The following is a 27,663-nucleotide window of genomic DNA, read 5'->3' as shown; positions in this document are numbered from 1 at the left end:
AGAGAATGACTGAGACCTGTTTGGTCAAATATGGGTGTATGGAGATACAGTCATGACCTCTTTGTCTCACATAACAGGGAGTAACTCAAGTATGACTCCAGCATTCATGAGATTATTGAAGACCACTTTCTCGGTATCTAAAGGCTAAAACACCCAACTTGTACCTTTGAGACCCTTTATTAAGAATGCAAAGTTGGCTACAGAATGACTGAGACCTGTTTGGCCAAATATGGGTGTATGGAGGCACAGTCATGACACCTTTGTTTCACACAACAGGAAGTAACTTAAGTATGACTCCAGCATTCATGAGATTTTTGAAGACCACGTTCTCGGTATCTAAAGGCTAAAACACCCAACTTGTACCTTTGAGACCCTTTTTTAAAAATGCAAAGTTGGCTACAGAATGACTGAGAGCCGTTTGGCCAAATATGGGTGTATGGAGATACAGTCATGACCCCTTTGTCTCATACAATAGGAAATGTAAGTATGACTCCAGCATTCATTAGATTCCTGAAGACCACTTTCCCAGTATCTAAAGGCTAAAACACCCAACTTGTACCTCTGAGACCCATTACTAAAAGTGCAAAGTTGGCTACAGAATGACTGAGACCTGTTTGGCAAATATGGGTGTATGGAGATACAGTCATGACCTCTTTGTCTCACATAACAGGGAGTTACTTAAGTATGACTCCAGTATTCATGAGATTACTGAAGACCACTTTCCCAGTATCGAAAGGCTAAAACACCCAACTTGTACGTTGAGACCCTTTATTAATGATGCAAAGTTGGCTAGAGAATGACTGAGACCTGTTTGGCAAAATATGGGTGTATGGAGATACAGTCATGAGACCTATGTTTCACACAACAGGGAGTAACTTCAGTATGACTCCAGCATTCATGAGATTATTGAAGACCACTTTCTAAGTATGTAAAGGCTAAAACACCCAACTTGTACCTTTGAGACAATTTATTAAAAATGCAAAGTTGGCTACAGAATGACTGAGACCTGTTTGGCCAAATATTGGTGTATGGTGATACAGTCAGGACTTCAGCATTCATCACATTATTAAAGACCACTTTCTCAGTATCTAAAGGCTAAAACACCCAACTTGTACGTTGAGACCCTTTATTAATGATGCAAAGTTGGCTAGAGAATGACTGACACCTGTTTGGCAAAATATGGGTTTATGGAGATACAGTCATGACCTCTTTTTCTCACATAACAGGGAGTAACTCAAGTATGACTCCAGCATTCATGACATTATTAAAGACCACTTTCTCAGTATCTAAAGGCTAAAGCACCCAACTTGTACCTTTGAGACCCTTTATTAAAAATGCAAAGTTGGCTACAGAATGACTGAGACCTGTTTGGCCATATATGGGTGTATGGAGATACAGTCATGACACCTTTGTTTCACACACCAGGGAGTAACTTTAGTATGACTCCAGCATTCATGAGATTATTGAAGACCACTTTCCAAGTATCTAAAGGCTAAAACACCCAACGTGTACCTTTGAGACCCTTTAGTTATGAAAAATGCAAAGTTGGCAAGAGAATGACTGAGACCTGTTTGGCCCAATATGGGTGTATGGCGATACAGTCAGGACTTCAGCATTCATCATATTATTAAAGACCACTTTCTCAGTATCTAAAGGCTAAAACACCCAACTTGTACATTGAGACCCTTCATTAATGATGCAAAGTTGGCTAGAGAATGACTGAGACCTGTTTGGCCAAATATGGGTGTATGGAGATAGTCATGACACCTTTGTCTCACATAACAGGGAGCAACTTCAGTATGACTCCAGCATTCATGAGATTATGAAAGACCACTTTCTCAGTATCTAAAGGCTAAAACACCCAACTTGTATATTGAGACCCTTTATTAAAAATGCAAAGTTGGCTAGAGAATGACTGAGACCTGTTTGGCCCAATATGGGTGTATGGAGATACAGTCATGACTCCAGCATTCATGAGATTATTGAAGACCACTTTCTAAGTATGTAAAGGCTAAAACACCTGACTTGTACCTTTGAGACTCTTTATTAAAAATGCAAAGTTGGCTACAGAATGACTGAGACCTGTTTGGCCCAATATGGGTGTATGGTGATACAGTCATGACTCCAGCATTCATCAGATTATTGAAGACCACTTTCTCAGTATCTAAAGGCTAAAACACCCAACTTGTAATTTGATACCCTTTATTACTTTTATTCTCCAGTTCTTGTATGCTCTTACTCAATATCTCCAGTGTTTCCTCGGTGGGGGCTGTCTGCGCTGGGGGCTGCGTTTGGCCGTGTTTGGGATGTCTCTGTCTCGTGGTGAAAATCAGTGGGCTTGGTGGGGGGCCTATGGCAGTGCTTAGCCGTGCTGCTGTGGGGCCCTCGCTGGCATGTAGCTGGGTGGGCGCCCGAGTGGAGGTGTCCTGGCCTGGGCTGTGGGCGGCCCCTGGTGCAGACGGCCTCCTGTGACAGCGTTTCCTGACCTGGCTCCTCTGTGTTCTGCCACATGTTCTTAAGATCAATTTTATTTGTGTGTGTGTGTGTGTGTGTGTGTGTGTGTGTGTGTGTGTGTGTGTTTATATGTGCTGGGGTTGGGGCCTTGGGTGGGGTAGGGCGGGATGGGGGTTTTTTTTAAAACATGGAAAGCACTTTGTGCTACATTTTTAATGCATGAAAAGTGCTTTAAAAATAAAGTTATTATTATTATTATTATCATTGTTATTATTATTAATATAAAGTTATTATTATTATTTATTAATAATGCAAAGTTGGCTACAGAATGACTGAGACCTGTTTGGCCAAATATGGGTGTATGGAGATACAGTCATGAGACCTCTGTTTCACACAACAGGGAGTAACTTCAGAATGACTCCAGCATTCATGAGAGTAGCAAAGACCACTTTCTAAGTATGTAAAGGCTAAAACACCCAACTTGTACCTTCGAGACTCTTTATTAAAAAGGCAAAGTTGGCTACAGAATGACTGAGACCTGTTTGGCCAAATATGGGTGTATGGAAATACAGTCATGAGACCTCTGTTTCACACAACAGGGAGTAAATTCAGTATGACTCCAGCATTCATGAGATTATTGAAGACCACTTTCTCAGTATCTAAAGGCTAAAACACCCAACTTGTAATTTGAGACCCTTTATTAATAATGCAAAGTTGGCTACAGAATGACTGAGACCTGTTTGGCCAAATATGGGTGTATGGAGATACAGTCATGACACCTTTGTTTCACACAACAGGAAGTAACTTTAGTATGACTCCGGCATTCATGAGATTATTGAAGACCACTTTCTAAGTATGTAAAGGCTAAAACACCCAACTTGTACCTTCGAGACTCTTTATTAAAAAGGCAAAGTTGGCTACAGAATGACTGAGACCTGTTTGGCCAAATATGGGTGTATGGAAATACAGTCATGAGACCTCTGTTTCACACAACAGGGAGTAAATTCAGTATGACTCCAGCATTCATGAGATTATTGAAGACCACTTTCTCAGTATCTAAAGGCTAAAACACCCAACTTGTAATTTGAGACCCTTTATTAATAATGCAAAGTTGGCTACAGAATGACTGAGACCTGTTTGGCCAAATATGGGTGTATGGAGATACAGTCATGACACCTTTGTTTCACACAACAGGAAGTAACTTAAGTATGACTCCAGAATTCATGAGATTGTTGAAGACCACTTTCTTGGTATCTAAAGGCTAAAACACCCAACCTGTACCTTTGAGACCCTTTATTAAAAATGCAAAGTTGGCTACAGAATGACTGAGACCTTTTTGGCCAAATATGGATGTATGGAGATACAGTCATGATTCCAGCATTCATGAGATTATTGAAGACCACTTTCCAAGTATCTAAAGGCTAAAACACCCAACGTGTACCTTTGAGACCCTTTAGTTATGAAAAATGCAAAGTTGGCAAGAGAATGACTGAGACCTGTTTGGCCCAATATGGGTGTATGGTGATACAGTCAGGACTTCAGCATTCATCATATTATTAAAGACCACTTTCTCTGTATCTAAAGGCTAAAACACCCAACTTGTACCTTTGAGACCCTTTATTAAAAATGCAAAGTTGGCTAGAGACTGACTGAGACCTGGTTGGCCAAGTACGGGTGTATGGAGATACAGTCATGACCTCTTTGTCTCACACAACAGGGAGTAACTTCAGTATGACTCCAGCATTCATGAGATTAGTAAAGACCACTTTCTCAGTATCTAAAGGCTAAAACACCCAACTTGTACCTTTGAGACCCTTTATTAATAATATAAGGTTGGCTAGAGAATGATTGAGACCTGTTTTGCCAAATATGGGTGTATGGAGATACAGTCATGACACCTCTGTTTCACACAACAGGGAGTAACTTCAGTATGACTCCAGCATTCATGAGATTAGTAAAGACCACTTTCTCAGTATCTAAAGGCTAAAAGACCCAACACCCACCCAAGACTTTAAACAAACATAAATTCTTCCTCAAAAACTTTCATGTATTCAAGAACATTTATTCTGTCCTCAAGGACATGGCAATTGACTCAACACTGTGTCTTTAATCAATTTCGGTCCCTACATTTCAAATAACTTTGAGTAAAGATGTTGAGACAAACTCCGAACAAACATGAAATCATCAAAATCATATTTAGGAACTTCACTGTGTCCTAATGGATGTGTTCCCTGGACATCCTGTTCTCCTTTGTGACCTAATCTGAACTATTTTTAGGTAAAGGTTCATATATAAACCAGTCTTATATTTATCTTAACGAACACAGAACTTTATGGGATTCTTCATCCTTGGACTTTTCTTCCTCTGAAGAACATGGCTCCTAAAAGGATGCAAAAAGATGTTGTTTTCCAATATATCTGTAATGTAGTAAACAGCCCTAAAACCTTCTTCATACTGCTCACCTTTGTTTCACAATGCTGTCATGACCTCCTAGTGGGACGCATTTTTCTCATCTTCTGTGTGCAAGGAACATGGCTCCTTAAGATGGGGGACAGGCAGATATTGGTTCATGTATGACTTGATTTCATGCACACAAAATTAAACCAGTTTACTTCCACTCACCTTTCCTTCAACATCGACCTTGTCTCTTTTTCCCATGGATCCATTGTCCTCTGATTTTTCTATCTGTGAGGAGCACAAATCCTAAAGAGTAGATTTTGTGATTTAGAGGTCATGGACAGAAATCCTTTAAAAATAACAATACTGTCTGTACACATCACTATACCAAGCTAAATACTCCTCACCTTAGCTTCAACACGGGCTGTCAGACCCTCCTCAATAGATGTATTCTTCTCATTGCCCTCTGAATAGGGAGGCGGCGCCTGGAGACATATCATGAGATTTGTTTTATTTAAGGGACAGATACATTGATGTTGGATTTTTACTCACACTCTAAATGTTAAGATGGTCCTGTTATTCAACAGAATTACATTCAAAGGTTTCCAGCTGCCACACTATGAAATGTATACTCCAGAGTTCACAGTTATACACAGCATCCTAAACAGCATGCAGTTAATCATAAAACAGAGACATGAATATCTGAACGCTACTCACAGAGTCGGTAGTCTCCATTCTGCAATACAAGTCGTCTTCTTCCTCACACCTGAGCTGCAATGATGAGCGCAGTATGAAAGAATATTCTTACTGTTGGCACAAAAGACCCTTACATGTGCAGATTTCTTTAGTTTAACCTTCCTCACGTGTTCTATTCTTATGTGCCTATCGATGCATGAGTTTTAGATGTATCTGCTTGAGTAAAGATGTGTGTGAAGGTCATTAGTCATCCAGGTCATGGTAAAGCAAAGGCTCATCTAAAGTCTGAAGGCAACTGGACTGTTTGAAAATCTTAATGATGTAAACTAAATGTCTAAATAACTATAATTGAAAATATTATTTACATGTCATATGGTGTCAATGTGAGATTGTTTAAAACACCCTTTCTCCTGTGATGTAAAGAAAATAAAGCCTACAAATATCACTTTTGAAAAAGTTCCACAAAATCAGACATTTTAAACTACAACAATCACAAAAAGCCCACAAAATCCCAGGTGGAGTGGAAATAAATATACAAAGTATATGAAAATATTCCAAAGCATATTCTGTAAATGATGTAATAAATGTTTTATTGATTATGTCAAATGAGATCTATTTGACCCATATTAAATATGGAGAGACAGCTTTAGAGTAAGTTGGGTTCATAATTGCCACAGCTCTATAATATTAAAGTAGTGTGCTACTTAAAAGCAGAATACATAGTATCAGACATTTTACAAGTTTTAATCTTTTACTGCAAAAGTGGGTCCTCAGTTATTACTATACAGGCAAAATGGACAGATTCACTCGCGGAACTTTTACTTCCACCTCCACCAATCATAGCTCAGAGATTACTGAGAGATCAAAGTGGGCCACAAATCCACATCTGAACAGTATTATAGCAAGAAAAAGAGTAAAAGTGTGGTGTAATTGTGCAGCATTACAGCAATGTAACAGAAAAAGGAAACAGAAAGTGGCCTATAAACCATAAATTGACTCTTACCTGCAGAAGAGCTGAAATCTTTCAAAACCTGTGCAGATTTAGCAGAGCACAATGTAGGAAGATGCCGAAACCTCGAGGCCAGTTCAGAAAAGTGAAGAAAATCCACATGACTGACACACTGGAGCAGCCAATCAGTGCAGTCATTAACTTTTCAGCCAATCAGAGCAGACCCAGTGTGTGAAGGGCAGGAAGAGAGCAAAAGTTGAGGAGGAATCATGGACGGAGGTGTGGCAGCAATCAGCAATCAGGTAAAATCCAAAAATACTGACATGTTGGATATCTGCAGGGCTGCCACGTTTCAGAAAATGACAAGAGTGAGACTCTAGTGACGGGACGCGTTCGGGTTAGGAAAAAAAAATAGGCCTTTTTTAACATCGCTTTGGCCTGTTTTAACGTCGATTCATACCTTAAGACTGATGTCCTCACCTACATGCCAGCGGCTTTCCCTTCACTGTGGCCTCGTAATGCTAGTCTTAATTAACCAGAAATCAGAAATGAAAATTGTCACAAGAATTTTGACAAAATACATTTGTTTGTCAATATTTCATTTCAACCAACACTCCATCATTTAGCTGGGGACATGTCTCATGTTTTCGGTGTTTGTTGCAGATTTTGATGCCATGATGGGGCAGGGAGCTCTGACTTAAAACATTGTGGCTAGAGGCTCGCCATCTTCACCGTCATGATGGATGATAGAGTTCCCTCGAGAGCCAAACTGTTTCGGGTTTTGGTTTTGTTCAGAGAAAACTCGTTCTGCATCAGCATTTGAATGAGGAAGTACCAAGCAGGAGAACGTCGAGTGGGTTTTGAATGTCGGCGCTGTTGTGTGTGAAAGATAGTTAGAGACGCCAAGACCCGCCTTCTGATTGGTTTATATTGCATGGTGCCTTCCTTGGTTGGTTAGATTTAGACACAAAGGACTGATGGATTAGTCTGGGATTGGTTATCTCGGTCAGTCAATCAGAGTTACTCGAACTAGGGCAAGCCGCGAGGACCAAAGTTTATTATGACGAAAAAAATATTGAGTATTGAATATGGAAATATAAGCGTGAGAAATGTCAAGTGTGGCGTGTGGTGTGAGACTGGGTCAAATTGCGTGACTGTCACACTCAAAGCATGACGCTTGGCAGCTCTGTATCTGTGTAGTCTGGGCAATGAATGACTGCTATTAAATGGTAATCTAACTAATTACTATTTCCATCGTTACAACGCCGTTACCGTTACCGACAGTTAAATGGGGCACGTTATAAACTAAAGCTACTCATTGAAGCTGTTGTCATCCGAATGGCCGTCAGGCACCAACCTCACTAACTCTTCCCAGGACGCCGGCGTCCTCGCTCCCCTCTCCCTCCTGTTAAATGTTATCTCCCAGGGAAACACGTCATCAAAAATTCAGGTAGCTCTTGACTTTGCAAAAATAACATTTTTCTTGTATCTCCTATATATTTTTGCACAAGAGCAGCCTTAACACACATAGTCCAAAATTGCGATGAGCGGAGAGAAGTCATATCTTGCCGTTTTTCGACGCGACCTTGAGCGCAGCACGGAGTTAGCTGTTTTATAAAAGGTAAGAGTCTCACTCCTATGGGAAAATGGGATCAAAATTTTAACTTTCCATGTGTAGCTTGATTCTGGTGATGTGTTATGGTGTTTGTGTGTCACTATCACACCTGTCTTCAATACGGTACAATGTTAGAAGCTGGCTAAGTGTTGTTTGATCACTGACAGTCATGTATGGAAGCCGAGAGACCGACTTATCTTTAACATGAGCTGGAAACTCAATCATCAATCAATCAAATTTTATTTGTATAGCCCAAATTCACAAATCACAGTTTGCCTCGGAGGGCTTTACAACCTATAGAGAGACGACAACCTCTGTCCTTAGACCCTCGGTTCGAGTGAGGGAAAACTTGCCGCATTAGAGGTTTCTTCCATTAGGTGGAAGAAACCTCAGGAAGAGCCACAGAGGAGGGATCCCTCTCCTAGGACGGACAGACGTGCAGTGAGTTCCGCGTGTACAGAACAGATCAGCAAAATCACATTGCATACAATTATAAATGGTTAACAGTAGTAAAGGTATATAATGATACAGTACATTAACAATAGTGAGATGTATATAACAGGAAAGTGATTGGCACTAACATCAGAAAAGCTTAGCAGTAATGGTAGTGTATAATGTATCTCAATGATAAGATATGGTTGATATTAATAACAGCAGTAGTGGGTGTCAGGCAGGGCCATGGCAGAGGGTGCAGCCAACGATCCATGACCGAAGTGCAGCCATGATCCATGAAAACCTGCAGGACGAGAAAGCACAAGGACTCTGCGGAAGAAGTCGTCAGTAGTTTTCAGTAATGTGACATGACTGATGCAGTTGGAGAGGAAGATGAGGAGGAGAAGAGAGAGGCTTAGTGTGTCATTTGTCCCCCAGCAGTCTAGGCCCATAGCAGCAAAAAGAGCCAGTGGCGGCTCCTGACAAATTTCTCAGGGGGGCAACTGTTGCGATGATGGCTAAGATGACCCGTTCAATGGGTAAAATAATAACAAATGAAAGTCAGATAGCTAACTTTACAGTGTTACATTGCATTGTTTAATTCAACCACTAGACATGAATGGTACATACGGTACAGCATTGTATGTATAGCTATATCAAGTTAAATCCAATACATTTGGTTCTACAATAAAACACGTTCACCGTGGTCATCAACAGATACATTGTCATCTACTAGTTTGCCCATGAAATCAGTGTTAACACAGTCTACAATTTACAGCCATCATGGATGCCATAGTGAAAATCAAATCAAATTATACATACATTATATATCTTTTTTTTTTCATTATTTATTTATTTATATATCATCAAAACTGTAATTAATAAAATTTTTCCAGAACTTATTCAGTATATATTTGGCTGGCAATATGCAATCAATACAACTATTTACAATTCAACATTTGGAGAGTACAACATAACACAACTCACCATTTAATAATACACTCACTCGTCACTTGTATTGACATTTTGCTCGCCTCTCTTTCAAGCAGGCAAAGTGATCAATTACCCTCAATTACCCTCTATCAGGCATGTTCTTAACAAGTTCTCTCTCCATGGAAAGCATCCTTGCCACGCAAAGCTAACTTAAACACGGCACAGAATTTTACAGTCAATAAGGCGGCCTAGGATATGCCTGTTCTTGTTCACCTCATCGTTGTGACGACGCACAGCTATCCTGTAGCTCTCATCCAGTTGTGAGGTCCAAAGTTTTAGGCAGCTGTTCATATGTTTCTTCACCTTTTCCGAGAGATGGTGCATATCAGTGACACCTGTGTTTGTCCAGGCGGTGTCCGTGTTGGCATCAGGGTGAATTAGAACACAGGGGTAGCAGAACAGAGCATTAGCCACTTCACATCATGCTAGCCATGTTTCCGCTCGTACCAGCTCCGGGAAAGTCTGCGACTGTATGTTTTCCCCACTTTTGTTGACATCTACTTTAATAGCCAATTTATCAACACTGCTTCGATCACTGAACGGCAATTCCCTCAATGAAATGATGGAGTTGCAGTTGCTAGCCATGTCAATCTTGTGGTCTCCCGATGCATGCGAGTGGTGTACGTATTTTTTTTCGCGCTGTATATACCTTATTGGGGCAGCCTGATAGTAAGGAATTGCAATAGACCTGCCTAACAAATGCATGGACTAGTTTTTCTGCGTCTTTTAGAGACAGGATGGGCTTTCCTGACGCTGGAGCTGGAGGCTAAATTAACGCCATCCAAACTTGTTATATCATTAGATAGTGCATCTCTAAATTCTTTAGGGCCAAGAACTATAACTTAACTATAATTGCAGGTCATCCAGGTCTTAATGTCCTTGAGACATGCTTGGAGTTTAAGTAACTGATTGGTTTCATCTGGCTTCATTGAAATAATTGGGTGTCGTCTACATAGCAGTGAAAACTAGAAAAGGAGTGTGTACATTATGATGAGATTCTTCAGAGACTTGACATAAATGAATAGGAGACAGGGGTCATCAGATTAACAGCAGAAATATCATAGGCCTGAGGTTCAGAGGTTACCACGGCAACTTGAGGTGGTTGCCAATGACGATAGGGGCCCCCCAGGCTGAGACACACAGAAACATTGAGAAGAAGAGCAATTTTCTGCCTCTGCACTGGTCTCACCTTTGGGCTTACTCTGACAAAACGGTAGCTCCCATCAGAAAAAAACACAGACCATCATCACTGTAAGGACTTCCTGAACAATTTGGTATGATTTTGATTTTTCTACAGTAAATATTTTGGAGACACTTGCGAGTTTAAAGTAGGGGTCTGTTCTGCTTCTCTCAGAAAGTCTTTGTATTGGAGTCAATGAGGAGCAGAGACAGATGTGGCCGCACTTAGAGGCTGCCAATTCAAATTCTGTAAGTCTCTCAGATATTTTGAGCAGATTGTGAGAGACAGAACAAGTTTGTCTACAAATTTGGAAAAAATCATGTGTGTAGAGTGTAAATTGTGGCAGGGAGGAGTGTGGAAAGAGAAAAAAGCTGGAATGTTTTTGGGCTCTCTCCCACTCCAACCGATGATGTCACGCACTCTGACATGAACATTCCGCGCAATACGCACCCATTATACTCTCAAAATTTCTCCAAAAATGATCATGGTCATTGAATAGTGATTGATCAAAAACTATATGACCTATCGAAACGTGGAATAGTACACTAATACACAAGACTTGTGTCTACTGTTTAAAGTTTAAATGGAGTCTCTAGGTGAAAGTATGCCGGAGCAGTAGAAAGCAGTAGGCAGTACGAAAAGTCAGATGATTTGTTCGTTTTTTGACCTCCTCCCATTCATTCCTTATGAGAAAGTTTTTGCAGTTTTTCGCGACCTACGACCTCCATTTCCTTGAAGACGAAGGAGATGATCGTGGACTTCAGGAGGAGCAGACACATATATACACCGACAGATGCAGGAAAAGGGCCTCCAGCATCTGGAAAGACCCCACCCACCCGGCAAGCACATTGTTAGTCCCCCTCCCCTCAGGCAGGAGGCTGCAGAGCATCAGGTGCTGTACCACCAGTGACCAGACTGAGGAACAGCTTCTTCCCAGATGCTGTGAGACTGTTGAGCTCTGGTGGAGCACTGTAGGACTGTTGTCTCCTGCACAATAAACTGCACAATATCTCAGAACTTGCACTGCACACCTGTCACCTTGTACAACCCCACAGACCTATTTCCTGTTTTTATTTTATTGCTCTTGCTCTATTTATATTATATATATTCTTTACATTTTAGCGTAGTTTATTTATCACTCAGTAACAGAACCTTAGAACAGTTTTTTCGTATCATGCCATGTGAACATGTCTGGCATGACAATAAAGAATCCTTGAATCCTTGTTTTCCTGTTTAACTTCTCTTCTCGAATTTGGGGTGCTTTTGTTCAACTGCATTTCATTGCTAGACTGTCATGAAGAGTTTAGATTTGTCATCTCCATCTTCTAGAGGAGGTTTCAACCTTTCGAATGACGTATGACGTGCTAATTGACCCCCCGCCAGAGCAGTGTATACCTGAGTGTAACGGTGTGGCCGTTCATTTGGTTACCATGTGTCCATTTGGAACTCGGCCTGGATCTCTTCATGGAAAAACACTGTAGAATGGTCACACTTTGTGCTATCTTCTTCAAATTTGAAACATGTGTTCACTTATACTGTGCCTACAGCCCCATACTGTCATTTATCCCCTCAGATGAAACCACAGGCAGTTATTCATCCTGAAAAACATTTTTGATTTTAGGCAGCCCAAAATTTTACATTTTTACTGACTTCAGAGGCCCATTACTCTGTCTCTGTGTCACCTACAGTGTTTCTGTTGCAGTTTCAGTTTCAGTTGCACAAGAAACTACAGAGTACATGTAGCCAGAGCAGTTCAGAAGTTACAATCATTTTAATTTGGGTATGGCATTTTAGATGTTTTTGCACTTCATGAACTGATTCATTCCTTTCTTAGTTCAGTTGAGCTCAGCAGAGCGTGCCAGCCGGGAGTGGAACTGTTCTGTGACTCACTCAAGAATCTTCGGTGAACGACGCAGCCAAATTCTTAGACATATTTAAACTTTGAAAAAAAAGAAAGAGTAACGCAATAGTTACTTTCTCTGGTACCTGGTTACTTTTATAGTAGAGTAATTCAGTTACTAACTTACTTACTTTTCGGGAGAAGTAACTAGTAACTATAACTAATTACTTCTTTTACGTAATGTGCCCAACACTGGTAATGTCCGATTAAGGAAACACAATGGAGCAGGACCCAAATGCAGGAATAAAAAACTTCATTCATTAAACAAAAGATCAAAAAGACCAAATCATGACATTATGGATCGATTCATTGTTTACATGACATAAACAAGGAAGAAAGAAGCTAATTTTACAAATTTACCCAGGAATGTGGGAATTATATTTTGTAAAGTAAAAAAAGCATAAACTTACACCCAGATAATTAAAGTAATAATAAAGTAATAATACTCTACTGTTGGGCTTTTATGAGCAATATTTTTGTGCCCATGTACAGGAACCTGATGATGAGCCTCAGACAGCAGGACCACAGCAACAGGAATCTTCTGACTGCAGCCCTCCAAGCAAGCAGTATGAGAGGTGCAAGCACAAGTGTCTCATTTGTGGGAAACTGTATGCTGATATAGTCCAGCACCTGAGAAGCACAGAAAAGGTGGTCAACAAAACAGAGTTGAGTCTTCTGAGCAAGTTTTCCCATCGACAGTAAGTGTCCTGTTTCCTCTTCAGAATGCTCTTAAAGAGGCTTCTTATGGTGCTTTTTCACTATCAATGAAATAGGGTCCAAAACAATATTGTTAATCACTGTTGTATAGTGAGTTGTTGCTTTTAAATAATCACTGTAATAAAAGTGCTTTTTTCAGTAACAAATAACGTAATGCAAATGTAAATATCAGTCTGTGATGTATGAGGCTACAACTGATTTTGCAAAAGTCTCTCAAAAATAGATGCAAGGCAGGTCATGAATAATCTGTATGAGCAAGTGTCATATATTTTTTTTAACATTTTTAAGTGTAAAGTGGTTACACATGTTACAAAGAAATGTGTGCATATTTTCTTTCTTCAAACATTTTTTCTACTACTAAATCAAAGACTCTTCTTGCTTCTCCAGTTTTCGTGCAAATCTGGACTGCCCAGTGCGTTTCTGCCAGTCTAAATATATTAACCGACTCGACAAGCATTTGCAAAGGATCCACAGCCTGAAGGTAGTCCCTCTGTGTGATTTATGTGTATTGTTGAGTTAGGTTGAGATCTTAAACCCAGCTACTTGGTCCTTGTAGTGCTGCTTGTTCTTCCTTGCTGTGTGGTGGGTCTGTGGTCTTCATTTGATCCTTGTGTGGTAAATATAGATTCGGAAATGCTGTATTTATTTAGTGCTACAAATCCCACAGAAAGAATATTGCTGGTTAAATACATGCATGATGCTAAAGGTAATGAGATATCAATAATGTAACTTTTTCAGACAGAATGAAATGATTTACTTAATGTACGTTCTGCTTTTTTTGCAGAAGCCAATGGTTAAACTGTACATACAGAAAGCGAAGGACAGATACATTGCGAGAGAACTGGCCCTCCTATGTACTTCGAACCCCACACCACCAATGGTCTCACATCTTGACGAGGTGGATGATGCAGCAATCGAAGAGGGCGTCAGGAGGGTGATAGAGGCTGCTTCCCATGCTGCAGCTTCTACCACTGTGCCTCCTCTTGCGGGCCCCATGTCTAGTTCTCCCCTTGCCAGCCAGGCTTCTTGTGACCCAGAAGCACCAGCTATGCTGGATCCTTCTCCCTCAACCAGCCAGGCTTCTTGTGACCCAGAAGCACCAGCTATGCTGGATCCTTTTCCCTCAACCAGCCAGGCTTCCTGCTACACAGAAACCGTTGACCAACAGGCCACGCAAACAAGAAGGCGTTCTGTCCTGAGGGCCCCTGATCCTGGGTGCAGGAACTGCCAGCTTCTTTCTGCTGAACTAATGGTGGCGAAGAACCTGCTCCAGATGAGGAACGATGAGCTCAAGCAGCTACATTCTTCAACAATGCGTGCAACTGTGAGTGTTGAGTTATTCCTCTGGTGTACTTCTTAAATATGACCAATTTTTTCAGTAACTCTTAATTAAAAAATCTGTTTCATGTGCTTTTTTCAGGCAGCAAAACATCGCAGACGTGCACCATTTCCCCCCAGCAAAGCCCCTTGCTATGGTGAAGATACCATCATATCATAGTCACTGTACTAGTATTGAACTTGAAAGATAGGGGATGTTGTGTTAATGTGCAGATCCATGCAAAAATATTATGATGATGATGATATATGATTTGCTTTATATTCTTTCCTCTTTAGTAAGATTGGTCGAGGAATTTAGGGGCCACACAGAAGGTGCCAACCCTGGTAGGAAAACTTCTGAAAATGCCAAGCAGCGAGCCAAACATGTTGTCGATTTTCTAGAGTACATGGCAGACTCATCAATCCCAAATGTTGACCTTCTTTTCCTGAGTAACCATGCTAGAATCCGTGGGTAAGTACTACACTGTAAGAAGCATCAGTGCATCGAAGGGTAGAGGACATGACTGTATTTGTATTTTTGTCTTCAAGTTTTGTTGCAGTCCTTCAAGAAAAAGGCTTCAAACCCCCAACACAGAGATGCTATTTGATGGATGTTGTGGCCTTTATGAAATATATTTCAAACATGGCACCACAATCTGTCAGACTCGGAACAAAAAAAATCAATGCCATCTTGGTAGAGCTGAGGGCCCGGATCAGAGATATTGGCCGGGATGTGGTCGGGCACCAGCTCAGTGTGAGGCGAAGTAAATCTGGTATGTTTAACATTAATAACCCCACGTCCAAACATCAACATCACATCGTTAAAAGCAGGGAACATGCATATAATAAATGCTATTCAAAATTTCAGAGAGACTGGTCAAGGCACAGAAACATGCATGGTTTATAGATGAGGCTCCGAAGAAGATCACTGCAGTACTGGGTATGAATCATTGCTCAGCATAAGTTTTAGATTTGTAAAAATAAGGTTTATTTAATGTTATGGGGCTTCTCCAGACTCAAACTTTGGGTGAAGATACCGTTCTGCAGATTTTACATTACAGGGATTAACATCTACAAAGTGGGTTTTTATATATGGGCTGGTCTCTGCTGCTTTTGTGTGGCCAACGTGTGGTACTTAGGTAAGAACATCATCATTGCGAGTGAATGCATACAATGTCCTTCCTCTGCTTTTACAGTTGACCTTGAGAAGCATCCAGAGGACCGAGCATGTCTGAAAGAGTTTTTTGGACTGCTGGGTGGCTATATTATTGCAACAACAGGCCACCGAAAGGGTGTTGTGATCAACATGACCACAAAGGAGGTCAAGGCAGCAGAAAAGACTAAGCAGGGTGCCCGCATCATCCGTGTAAGTGCAAACATTATTACAAAAACTGAAAGGACACAAGAGACATACACATTTTTATATCAGTTGGTCAGAGTGAAAAGTCAACTTTCCTGAATTATTAGGTTGGACAGCACAAGACTCAAAGGTACTTTGGTGAAGCAGCTGTACCCCTCAAGCCAAGCGAGTATTCCTGGTTGCAGCGTTACAACCTGCTTCGAAACAGAATTGAAGGAGGCAAAGAGGCTTCTACCTTCTTTCACACAACCAGTGGAGGCGTCCTGCTGAAGCTGTCTGAATATTTCAAGGAGGCCTGGGAGGGGATGGGCTTGGGGACAGCCCCAACTTTCAACATGCTGCGCTCCTCTGTTGCCACTTATGTGAGATAACTTCTCATGGTTTTTTGTATCTTAAAAACAATTAAGTGTGGTGAAAAGTTAATGAATTTTGCACTTTACACACATTTCTTTTTTACATTCATTCCTCCAGGCCAAGCGACAGTTGGGCCATAAAACCTACCAGAAAGTGACGACTTTTATGTGCCATGATGCAAACACAGCCAAAAGATTTTATCAAGGTTTTTTAAACAATCTAAATCAATGCCAAACCTATTTTTTCTTGTAGTATCCATCAACTTGTATTCATTTTATCCATTTCTTTGCACAGCGGAGGACCCAGCAGAGGTCACACTTCAGAGTAGAGGATTGTCAATGATGGCAATTTCTACATATGCTGCAAAGACAAGGAAACGCAGAGAGAAACACAAGAAAGACAAAACCATGACCACTGCTTCTGAAAGGGAGGACAACGAACCTACACAAAATGAAGACAATCAGGGGTTTGAAGAGGAGGAGCAGGAACCATTGGGCCAAGAGAAGCCTGTGAGAAAAAGGCTTAACCAGCTGCACAACAAGAAGACCCTTGTGCCCTCAGACCAGCAGGTGAGACATGTGACTAGCTGCAGTGTTTCCACACACAAATTAAAATACGTCATTCTAAAATGAGCTTAATATACTTTATTTTTCCTAAAAAAAGATGGTGAGCTCATCTGATGAGGATGATGCAGCTGATATGAAAACCACACTAACTGAAACAGTACCAGATCCTGAAGAGGATGAGGAACATGTGCCAAAAAGGACTTACCAGCTGCGTGAGAAGAGGGCATCTGTGCCTTTGAACCAAAAAATGGTGAGTTTTGACAGTTTTCAGTACTTCCACTTTTGACGTTTTAAAAAAAACAGACGGTGACCTCAGTACATGAAACAAGCTAAAATCATATCACAAAAAGCTAAAGTTTTACCACATTAGCAAAATAAAAACTTGAAACTTGGCTTTTAAAACCCACACTTGTGTATTTCATTTGTTCTTTAATTCATATTGCTAAATTAACAGTATACACAGCCATTGATGAGCCAATCTCCAGACCTAAAACTGAATACAGCCCTGGTTTCAGTGAGTCCTGTCACTCTCAAGACACCTGTAGTAAGTATAATGTCAACATATACCACCATATACCACATAAAACACAAACAAGAAAAGCTCTTACTCATGTCAGAAAAAGTATTTTACAGTAAACAGACTTGTTTAGACAGATAAAATCTGTTTCTATGAGGCCAACAAATCAAAATGATTACTTTTGACTGTGAAGTAGATCTGCTCACTTTTTGTGGCTTTCTAAACTGTTTACAACATGCTTTGACCTTTTCCCACAGAATGACAAGGTGGCAGTCAAAGTCCGTCCTGGTGTAAGAGCACCGCACTTAAACACACCTGAACATCCGAGCTAGACGAACTACATGATCTAGAATATATTTTCACACCTTATTTCTTTTTCTTTTTTTAGATGCAGCAGGTTTTTGTAAGCCCAGAAACAGCAAAATTGTTGTCAACTCACTCAAGAAAAACTGTGTGTGACCGAGTCAGTATGGTGAATAAGATGAGTGGTGAGGGTAAGAGTGAAAAGGGAAAGAAGAGAGAAACAAAGATTCAAGAGAAGACTTTGGAGAAAATGGAGGGTAAGTGTAAAAGGGAAAAGAAGAGAGAAACAAAGATTAAAGAGAAGACTTTGGAGAACATGGAGGGTAAGCGTAAAAAGGGAAAGAAGAGAGAAACAAAGATTCAAGAGAAGACTTTGGAGAACATGGAGGGTAAGTGTAAAACGGGAAAGAAGAGAGAAACAAAGATTCAAGAGAAGACTTTGGAGAACATGGAGGGTAAGCGTAAAAAAGGAAAGAAGAGAGAAACAAAGTTTCAAGAGAAGACTTTGGAGAAGATGAAAAGTAAGAGTCAAAAGGGAAAGAAGAGAGAAACAAAGATTCAAGATGAGCCTGTGGTGATGACGAGGAGTAAAGTTAAAGAAGTGCAAAAGAGAAAGATAAAAGAGAAGCATCTGGAGAAGAGTGAGAGGGAAAGTGAAGAAGGATCAAGTGGAGCAGCAGAAAAAACCTGGAAGATACCTTTGAAGAGAAGGAAATTTCAAGAATGACAGGAAGAAAGGAGAAGGCAGGAGGAAATAGAAACTGTTCAAAACGTATGCAACATTAAAATGTTCAGTCACCATACAGAGTTCCTTGAATTTGATGTGTTCATTAGAACTGCTCAACTCGAAAAATAGTGGAATTTATTTTTCCGCAGTTCATAAGTCCGGTAATAGAATAGAATAGAATAGAATAGAATAGCCTTTATTCGTCCCACAGTGGGGAAATTCCGGTTATTGCAGCAGCAAGAGGATAGGAGAATTATAAATAAATATAACAGTATATACAATATAAACAGGAAAAAGACAAAAAAACCAACAACAATGACATACAGTGACATACAGTGACAAACAGAAACAACGGCAAGACAATGGCAACAGTGCATAATGGATAATTTAAAAAATCTGCATGTTTGAGTATCTATTGCACGTAACAGTTTATTGTTGAGTCTGAGTGTATGAGTGGTCTACTTAGAGCAGTGCTGGTTAATCCTAGCATTTAAATCTTTACAAGGTTTAGCTAAACATCTCAGGGATCTCAGGCTGAAAGTTTTGTCAGTTATTCTGCACGCCATGTGGGCCAGTCCTGTGGTGGTTTGAACCCTCTCAGTCTTTCCCTCTGCCAATGAGGTCCATATTTGGCCAAACAGGTCAAAGTTATACTCGAGCCACCTTTGTACTTTTAATAAATAAAGGGTCTATACTGTAATGTTAGATCTGACCAATAGTGCAGAATCACTGACTAAACATTTCTAAACCAGTTTCTAGAAGTTGGAGGCCCTAATTTATTTCTAAGTTATTTCTCCTAGTTCAAGTTTCAGGCCTCCATCTGCTTTGGTGACCAAATGAGGTCAAAAGAGCAACTGGTCTGGGAAGGCCTCAGTCAGTGTCAAAGGTCATTGGAGATCATCCTTTCATTGTATATATTAAAAAAAAATCTGCAATTGCAATTCACAAGGCATGGTCCTTGGTGGGCCAAGATAATGTGTATAAACTTTGGTGGATGTAGTCCCAAGGATTCACTTAACAAGCCAATACAGCACCAACACCTAGACCAGATGGTCTAAGGGTGTATAAGTCTAAGGGCCTGGATCTTTCTTGGTCCAACCAGAGAAACTTTTTTTCCTCTCAAGCTAGAAGTCTGAAAGTTTTGTCAGTGATTTTGCACTCCACGTGGGCCAGTCCTGTGGTGGTTTGAACCCTCTCAGTCTTTTCATCTGCCCATGAGGGCCATATTTGGCCAAACAGGTCACAGTCAATCTCTAGCCAACTTTGTATTTTTTTTTTTTTAATATATTTTTATTGCATTTTTTCAAAACACACAGAACTGCTCAGACATGACAGAAAAGAGGAGGAAAAAAACAGTATGTGGGTACAGCAAATAGAAATATGTTATGGAAATAAAAATAAATGATCAGCCCCCTTCCCATCAATCTCCTGCAGCAAGACATGGCAGTATCCAGATGACAATCAATACAGAGCATACAAGCATAACAAGGCAGGAAGGTGCTTGTTAGAAAGTGAGCACTTAGAACAATGTTATGGAAACAGGCTAGGCTGATTCGGGAAATCCACAAAGCAAGCAGGATGAAAGGCTGGGTCCAATATGTTGCAAGTAAGGGTTTCAGACCCTATGGAAAGCATCTTTTTTGCAGTGAAACATACATGTGATGTAGTCACTAGGAATGCAGTCCATAACGATGTTGTGCCATGATTTTTTTGTTGGAGCAACATTCTTGATCCAGATGAGCAGAATGTTCTTTCTAGCAGCAAAAGTTAGTATATTGAAAAGTCTCCTGTGTTTACTGTCAGTGATCTGATCATCCAGGAGACCAAGTATCAGGCACATAGGGTCCATCCGTATTGGGACACCAAAGATTGCAGTTAGTTCATTCACAATACTAGACCAGTACATTTGTAACTTCACACATGACCAGAGGCAGTGAAAGTAATCACCAGTCTCACAATTGCATTTCCAGCAAAACGGGGAATTACTTGCGTCCATTTCATTCTTGACAACAGGTGTTATATGTTTGCAATGTACAATTCTGAACTGTATGGATTTGGTGCGATTACACACAGAGATTTTCATGGCCTGAGACCAGACTTCCTGCCAGTCAGCATCATCTATGGCAATGCCAAGATCTTTCTCCCAAGCTTGCTTGGTGGCTTGTGAGGTATGAGGAGAATTAGAGTTTAGGGCTCTGTAAAAAACAGTAATGCATTTCTTACTAATCTGTAGAGACAAGGCCTTCTCAACACATGAAGTGGTGTTATTAGTCATTTAAGTGGTGTTTTTAATTATGAAATCTCTAATTTAATGTAAATATCTGTAAAAGTCACCTTGATTAAATAAACCAAATTGTTGTTACAACTGCTGAAAGGATAGTAAAATTTGGCCATTAAATAGATCACCTATTTCCTTCAGCCTCTGGGTGCTCCATACTTTAAAGCCCTGGTCCTTACAGCCTGGCAGGAAGTCCGGGTTGTCAAGAATGGGAGTGAGAGGAGATGTCAACTGAGCCCGGCTTCCTATAGAGCGAATGGATCTCCAGGCTCTGATGGTACTGAGAGTAATAGGGTTAGAGCAGAGTTTTTTGACAGATTCAGGGTTATTCATAAACAATAGATTTACCAAGGGACACTTTGACTGAGAGGACTCAATATCATGCCAAATGGAGGCTGGATCATAGTTGTGCCAGCTTGTAATCACCCGCAGGTGTGAAGCCAGTTGGTAAAATCTCAGATTTGGTACATGTAGCCCTCCATCACAACCTGCCATTTGAAGTTTTGTCATCTTGAGACGGGGCCTCCTCTTGCTCCAAATGAAGGAGGTTAGCCAGCCTTCAAGCACCTTAATAACCTTGTTTGACAATAATATAAGGATCATCTGCAGTGGATATAGCAGTCTGGGCAGGACGTTCATTTTTGTAAGAGCCACCCTACCTAGCCAGGAAAGAGGGAGAGGGGCCCAGCGGTCTAAGTCAGCCCTTAGCATCCAAGGGGGGGGGGGGAGTTGGACTTAAACATCTGACCAAAAGTAGGTGTTACATGCACTCCTAAGTAAATGAAACCGGAAAGGGCTCAGTCATATCTGGAACTCAAGTAAACGATCCCAGGGGCATAGCTTCAGATTTTGCAATGTTAATTTTACATTCCAACAAGACGGTGAATGACGAAATGACCTTAAGCAAGTAGGGAACAGAAATTTGAGGTTGCGATAGATGTATCAAAATGTCATCAGAGTATAAGGTGATTTTGTGTTCCCTTTCACCAACAAAAATACCAGAAATTAAACCTTTTTGCCTTACTGACTGGGGCAGCGGCTCAACAGCAATATCAAATAACAAGGTCCTGACATCTCGTTCTAGTATCAAACAATCTAACACAATTAGGGTCAGTAATAGAGACTATATTTTGAGAATCTGCCCTCTTTTTTACAAGACTGGCAAGATATTTTCCAGGTTTGTCCCCAAACTCATATAGTTTCTGCCTGGCAAATTTAAGGGACTGCTCAGAGTCCTGAATCATAAAAGTATTCAATGCAGCACGTGCAGATAACAGTTCCTTGAGAAAATCAGGACTCGAGCTAGATGTGTGATTTTTCTCCAATTCAGCTAGTCGGGATTCAAGACGATTACGCTGCTGTGTACACTGCTCCAACAATCTCATGAATGCTGGAGTCATCTTTAAGTCACTTCCTGTTGTGTGAAATAGAGGTGTCATGACTGTATCTCCATACACCCATATTTGGACATATAGGTTTCAGTCATTCTCTAGCCAAGTTTGTATTTTTAATAAATAAAGGGTCTCAGAGGTAAAAATTGGGTGTTTTAGCCTTTAGATACTGAGAAAGTTGTCTTCAGAAATCTCACAAATGCTGGAGTCATGCTTAAATTACTTCCTGTTGTGTGAAACAGAGGTGTCATGACTGCAATAAAATGTGGGGATGTTGGTTCCAACAACCAACATCTGCGGTATAAACCCAACATCTCCATATTAGACCCTTTTGTGGAAAAAACCTGTAGGAAATACCAAATCAAATCAAATCAAATCAAATATTATTTGTATAGCCCACATTCACAAATCACAGTTTGCCTTGGAGGGCTTAACAATCTGCACAGAGACGACACCCTCTGTCCTTAGACCCTCAGTTAAAGTGAGGAAAAACTTGTCCCCAAAAAACCCTTTTAGCAGGGGAAAAAAGGTGGAAGAAACCTCAGGAAGGGCCACAGAGGAGGGATCCTTCTCCCAGGATGGACAGACATGCAATGAGTGGCTCGTGTACAGAACAGATCAGCAAAGAAATAGGGTCTAATATAGAAATGTTGGGTCTATACTGTAATGTTGGATCTGACCAATAGTGCAGAATCACTGACTAAACATTTCTAAACCAGACCCTAATTTATTTCTACGTTATTTGTCCTCGTTCAAGTTTCAGGCCTCCACCTGCTTTGGTGACCAAATCATGTCAAAAGAGCAACTGGTCTGGGAAGGCCTCAGTCAGTGTCAAAGGTCATTGTAGATCATCCTTTCATTGTATACATAAAAAAAAAATCTGCAGCTGCAATTCACAGGACATGGTCTTTGGGGGGCCTAGATAATGGGTATACACTTTGGTGGATGTAGCCCCAAGGATTCACTTAACAGGCCAATACAGCACCAACACCTACAGATGGTCTAACGGTGTGTAGGTCCAAGGGTCTGGATCTTTCTTGGTCCAACAAGAAAAAACCTTTTTCCTCTCAGGCTAGAAGGCTGAAAGTTTTGTCAGTGATTTTGCACTCCACGTGGGCCAGTCCTGTGGTGGTTTGAACCCTCTCAGTCCTTTCATCTGCCCATGAGGGGTCACTCCATTTGAATTTTTCTCCAGTTTTAGTCACATAACTGGGCCAATATAGCTCCAAATGAGCTGAACTTGTCAGGAAGCACTTATATTGCATGTCCAAACCAGGTTCTAGACGTTGGAGGCCCAAAGTTATTACTGAAGCTACTTTCAGTATGGTAGTAGCAACATAACATGTTTCCTGGATAACATGATTTTACACATCTCAGGGATCTCCTAGTTCAAGGTTCAGGCCTCCATCTGCTTTGGTGACCAAATGAGGTCAAAAGAACAACTGGTCTGGGGAGGCCTCAGTTAAGGTCAAAGGTCATTGGAGACCATCCTCTCAGTATATACATTAAAAAAAACGAACCTCTGCAACTCTGTCCCTTTAACCTAAAACTACACTGGCTGATTCACAAGCCCCCCAGCTCGTTGGTCCTGGTACATAGAAAGCTGAAAATCACAGGACATGGTCCTTGGTGGGCCTAGATAATGTGTATAAACTTTTTTCCTCTCAAGCTAGAAGGCTGAAAATTTTGTCAGTGATTCTGCACTCAAGTGATCTGTTGACAACATTGGTGTAGAGAGAGAGATGCACACATCTTCCAGTGTTTATTGTCCAGGTGCTAGATGTGATTTTCCCCAGCCTCACCTGCTGCCTCCTGTCTGTCAGGCAGTTTGTGATCCACTCAGAGGTGGAGGCTGGAACTGTGAGCTGGGTCAGTTTGGTGTGGAGGACTTTTGGAATGATGATGTTGAACGCTGAGCTGAAGTCCACCAACAGGATCCTTGCATAGGTCCCTGGGGAGTCGAGGTGTTGGAGGATGTAGTGCAGTCCCATGTTGACTGCATGCTCCACTGACCTGTTTGCAGTCGGCAAACTGCGGGGGGTCCAACAGGGGTCCTGTGATGTCCTTCAGGAGAGTCAACACCAGTCTCTCAAATGTTTTCATGACTACAGACATCAGGGCGATGGGTCTGTAGTCATTCAGTCCTGAGATGGAAGGTTTCTTTGGGACCGGGATTATTGTTGAGTGTCTGACGCAGGAGGGGACTTCACACATCTCCAGTGACCCGTGTGAAGATGGGGGACAGCTGGTCAGCGCAGACTTATAGACAGGAGGGTGAGATGCCGTCTGGACCTGGGGCCTTCCTGGTCTTCTGTCTCCTGAAGAGCTGGTACACATCCCCTTCACAGATCCTCATTGATGGTGGGCGGTGAGTGGGGAGGGGTGAGGGTGGAGAAGGGGGTGGTGATGGTTGTCTGGTGTCAGGGTCAGAGTGGGTGAATAGAATAGAATAGAATAGAATAGAATAGAATATCCTTTATTCGTCCCACAGTGGGGAAATTCCACTTATTGCAGCAGCAAGAGGATAGAATAGTAATAAATAAATATTACAGTATATACAATATGAACAGGAAAAAAAACCAACAGTTACATAGAGCGACATACAGTGACAAAAAAAACAACAGCAAGACAATGGCAATAGTACACAATGGATAATTTAAAAATCTGCATGTTAAATTGGGTATATATTGGACGTAACAGTTTATTATTGAGTCAGAGTGTATGAGTGGTCTACTGAGAGCAGTGCTGGTTGAACAGTCTGACAGCAGCAGGAAGGAAGGACCTGCGGTACCTCTCCTTCACACACTTGGGATGAAGGAGTCTGTCGCTGATGGAGCTGCTCAGTGCGGTAACAGTGTCCTGCATGGGGTGGGAGTCGTTCTCCATCATTGATGATAGCTTTGCTATCATCCTACTCTCTCCCACCACCTGCACTGAGTCAAGGGGGCAGCTCAGGACAGAGCTGGCCCTCTTTATCAGCTTGTCCAGTCTCTTCCTGTCAGCGATGGAAATGCTGCTGCTCCAGCAAACCACTCCGAAAAAGATGGCTGATGCCACCACAGTATCGAAGAAGGTCTTGAGGAGAGCTCCCTGCACCCCAAAGGACCTCAGTCTTCTAAGCATATAGAGTCTGCTCTGGCCTTTTTTTGTAGAGAGCATCAGTGTTTACAGTCCAGTCCAGTTCATTGTTTGGGTGAACACACAGGTACTTATAAGAGTCTACTCTCTCAATGTCCATTCCCTGGATGTTCATCGGGGTCGGGAGGGAGGGGCTGCGCCTGCGGAAATCCACCACCAGCTCCTTGGTTTTTGCCGTGTTGATTTGGAGGTGGTTCCGCTGGCACCAGTCCATAAAGTCCTTGCTCACTTCTCTGTACTCCCTGTCATTGTCCTCTGAGATGAGGCCGACGATGGCAGAGTCATCAGAAAACTTCTGGAGATGGTAGGTGGCTGAACTGAGTCTGAAGTCTGCAGTGTACAGGGTAAACAGGAAAGGAGCCAAAGCTGTTCCCTGTGGAGCCCCTGTGCTGCAGACCACCATGTCTGAGACACAGTCCTTTGACCTCACATACTGTGGACGGTTGGTGAGGTAGTCTGTAATCCAGGATGTGAGGTGATGATCAACTCCTGTGAGCTCCAGCTTGTCCCACAGAAGCACAGGCTGGATGGTGTTGAAAGCAGTGGAGAAATCAAAGAACATGATCCTCACAGTGCTTCCAGGCTTCTCCAGGTGAGAAAGAGCTCTATGTTGGAGGAAGATGACGGCGTCAACCACCCCGAAGCCAAGATGGTAGGCAAACTGTAGCGGGTCCATCAATGGTTCCACCAGGGGGCGGAGATGGACGAGGGTGGAGGGGTGAAGTCCTGGAGGTGTCGACGAGGGGAGCTGCAGCAGGAATGGCTGGGCTGGGGGATGGGTGGATGGCTGATCAAACCTATTGAGTATAGATTCAGGTCATTTACCCACTTCTGGTCCCCCACAGCCTAGGAGTCTGGTTCTTTGTGGCCGGAGATTGTTTTGAGGCCTCTCCAGACTCTGCTGATGTTGCTCTGCTGCAGCTGGTCCTCCATCTTCTTCCTGAAGTGGTTCTTCCCCTCTCCGATCTTCCTCCTCAGCTCCCTCTGTACAGTCTTCAGCTCCTCTTTGTTGCCCGACTTAAAGACCTTCTTCCTCTCATTAAGTAGAGCCTTTATGTCGGGGTTAATCCAGGGTTTGTTGTTGGAGAAGCACCGTACAGTCTTGGTGGGTACAGTGTTCTCCATGCAGAAGTTTTTGTAGTCAGTGATGCAGTGTGTGAGGCTGTCGATGTCCTCCCCACGAGGATCACAGAGTTCCTCCCACACAGTCATCTCGAAACAGTCCCTCAGAGCCTCTTCAGTCTCCTCAGACCATCATCTGACTGTGCGGGTCACAGCTGGTTGTCTGTGCACTAAGGGTTTATACATAGGCAGGAGATGAACCAGGCTGTGGTCTGATCTCCCCAGGGGAGGGAGAGGTGATGATGAATATGCCTCCTTGGTGTTGGCATAAGATAAGTCCAGTGTTTTATTGTCTCTGGTGTGGCAGGTGACATACTGGGTAAATTTGGGCAGAGTGGAGGAAGGAGAGGCATGGTTGAAGTCCCCAGAGATGAGGAGGAGGGCCTGTGGGTGCTGTGTCTGCAGCCTGCTCACAGCTGAGTGCAGGACATCACAGGCTGCGTCACCATTAGCAGAGGGGGGAATGTACACAGCTACCACCAGAACATGTGAAAATTCCCTGGGCAGATAGTACAGTCTCATATTTACAGCTAACAGCTCAATGTCCTTACAGCACAGCTGCTCTTTGATAGTGATGTGCCTGGGGTTACACCATCTATCGTTGACAATCACAGCCAGCCCCCCTCCTTTCTTCTTACCGCTCTCCCGTGTCCTGTCCGCACGCCGCAAATTAAATCCCTCCAGAGAAACAGTCGTGTCCCGTGTTAGTGAGTTCAGCCATGTCTCCATAAACACCATGATGCTGCAATCACGTTATTCCCTCAGGTGCCGGGTCAGCGCTGTTAACTCGTCCATCTTGTTGGGAAGAGATCTCACATTCCCCATAATGACAGACGGAAGGACTGGTCAGAAACGACTCTTCCTATGGCATTGAATTACGGCACGGGTCCCCCGTCTCCTCTTCTTCAACTCATGGGGAACGTCGGGTCTATCCTGGGGCAGCACCGCTGTGTTACGGAGGGCTAACAGCTGATCCCGACTGTAAACAATAGGGCCGTGGCTGGGCATGGGGCCCTCCGGTAAAAAACAAAAAAAAAGACCAGAGCATAGGTGCACCGTTGTAAGAGAAAATGAACACACAAAAAGAAATTAAGATTAGTCGCTAAAAACTGCTAAAGAAAAGTGAAAAAAACTCAAATTGAGCAGGAGCTGCTGCAACTGCTGCCACTCAGGGGCGGCGCGGTGATGGGTGTGAATGATTTCTCAAACCTGCAGTAGAACTCATTCAGCTCATCGGCCAGTTGAAGACTCTCTGCA

General features: G+C 42.1%; 1 protein-coding gene across 2 annotated transcripts; it reads left to right on the top strand.

The window, feature by feature from the left end:
- Positions 1–9,488: 9,488 nt before the first annotated feature.
- Positions 9,489–18,553, top strand: LOC311253702 (uncharacterized protein). Of its 2 annotated transcripts, XM_084384196.1 has the most exons (16): positions 9,489–10,810; positions 13,109–13,314; positions 13,721–13,814; positions 14,118–14,657; positions 14,754–14,808; positions 14,948–15,122; positions 15,200–15,423; positions 15,519–15,590; positions 15,847–16,016; positions 16,118–16,372; positions 16,482–16,569; positions 16,659–16,933; positions 17,028–17,180; positions 17,385–17,474; positions 17,705–17,737; positions 17,836–18,553. In XM_084384196.1, exons 4-16 carry the CDS (start codon positions 14,124–14,126, stop codon positions 18,475–18,477), a joined length of 2,766 nt encoding a protein of 921 aa, XP_084240322.1. In that variant the 5' UTR covers positions 9,489–10,810; positions 13,109–13,314; positions 13,721–13,814; positions 14,118–14,123; the 3' UTR covers positions 18,478–18,553. The 2 variants fall into 2 exon arrangements, 1 of the variants encoding a protein (XP_084240322.1); XR_014621819.1 differs by lacking the exons at positions 13,109–13,314; positions 13,721–13,814; positions 14,118–14,657; ... (10 more) ...; positions 17,705–17,737; positions 17,836–18,553 and adding an exon at positions 11,412–11,733.
- Positions 18,554–27,663: the final 9,110 nt, after the last annotated feature.

The sequence above is a fragment of the Pagrus pagrus genome, assembly GCF_965226575.1.
Source record: "Pagrus pagrus genome assembly, contig: HAP1_SCAFFOLD_34, whole genome shotgun sequence".
NCBI classification, from domain to species: Eukaryota; Metazoa; Chordata; class Actinopteri; order Spariformes; family Sparidae; genus Pagrus; species Pagrus pagrus.
Note: the sequence above shows the minus strand (reverse complement) of the source record. Positions and strands in the feature narration are given on the sequence as shown.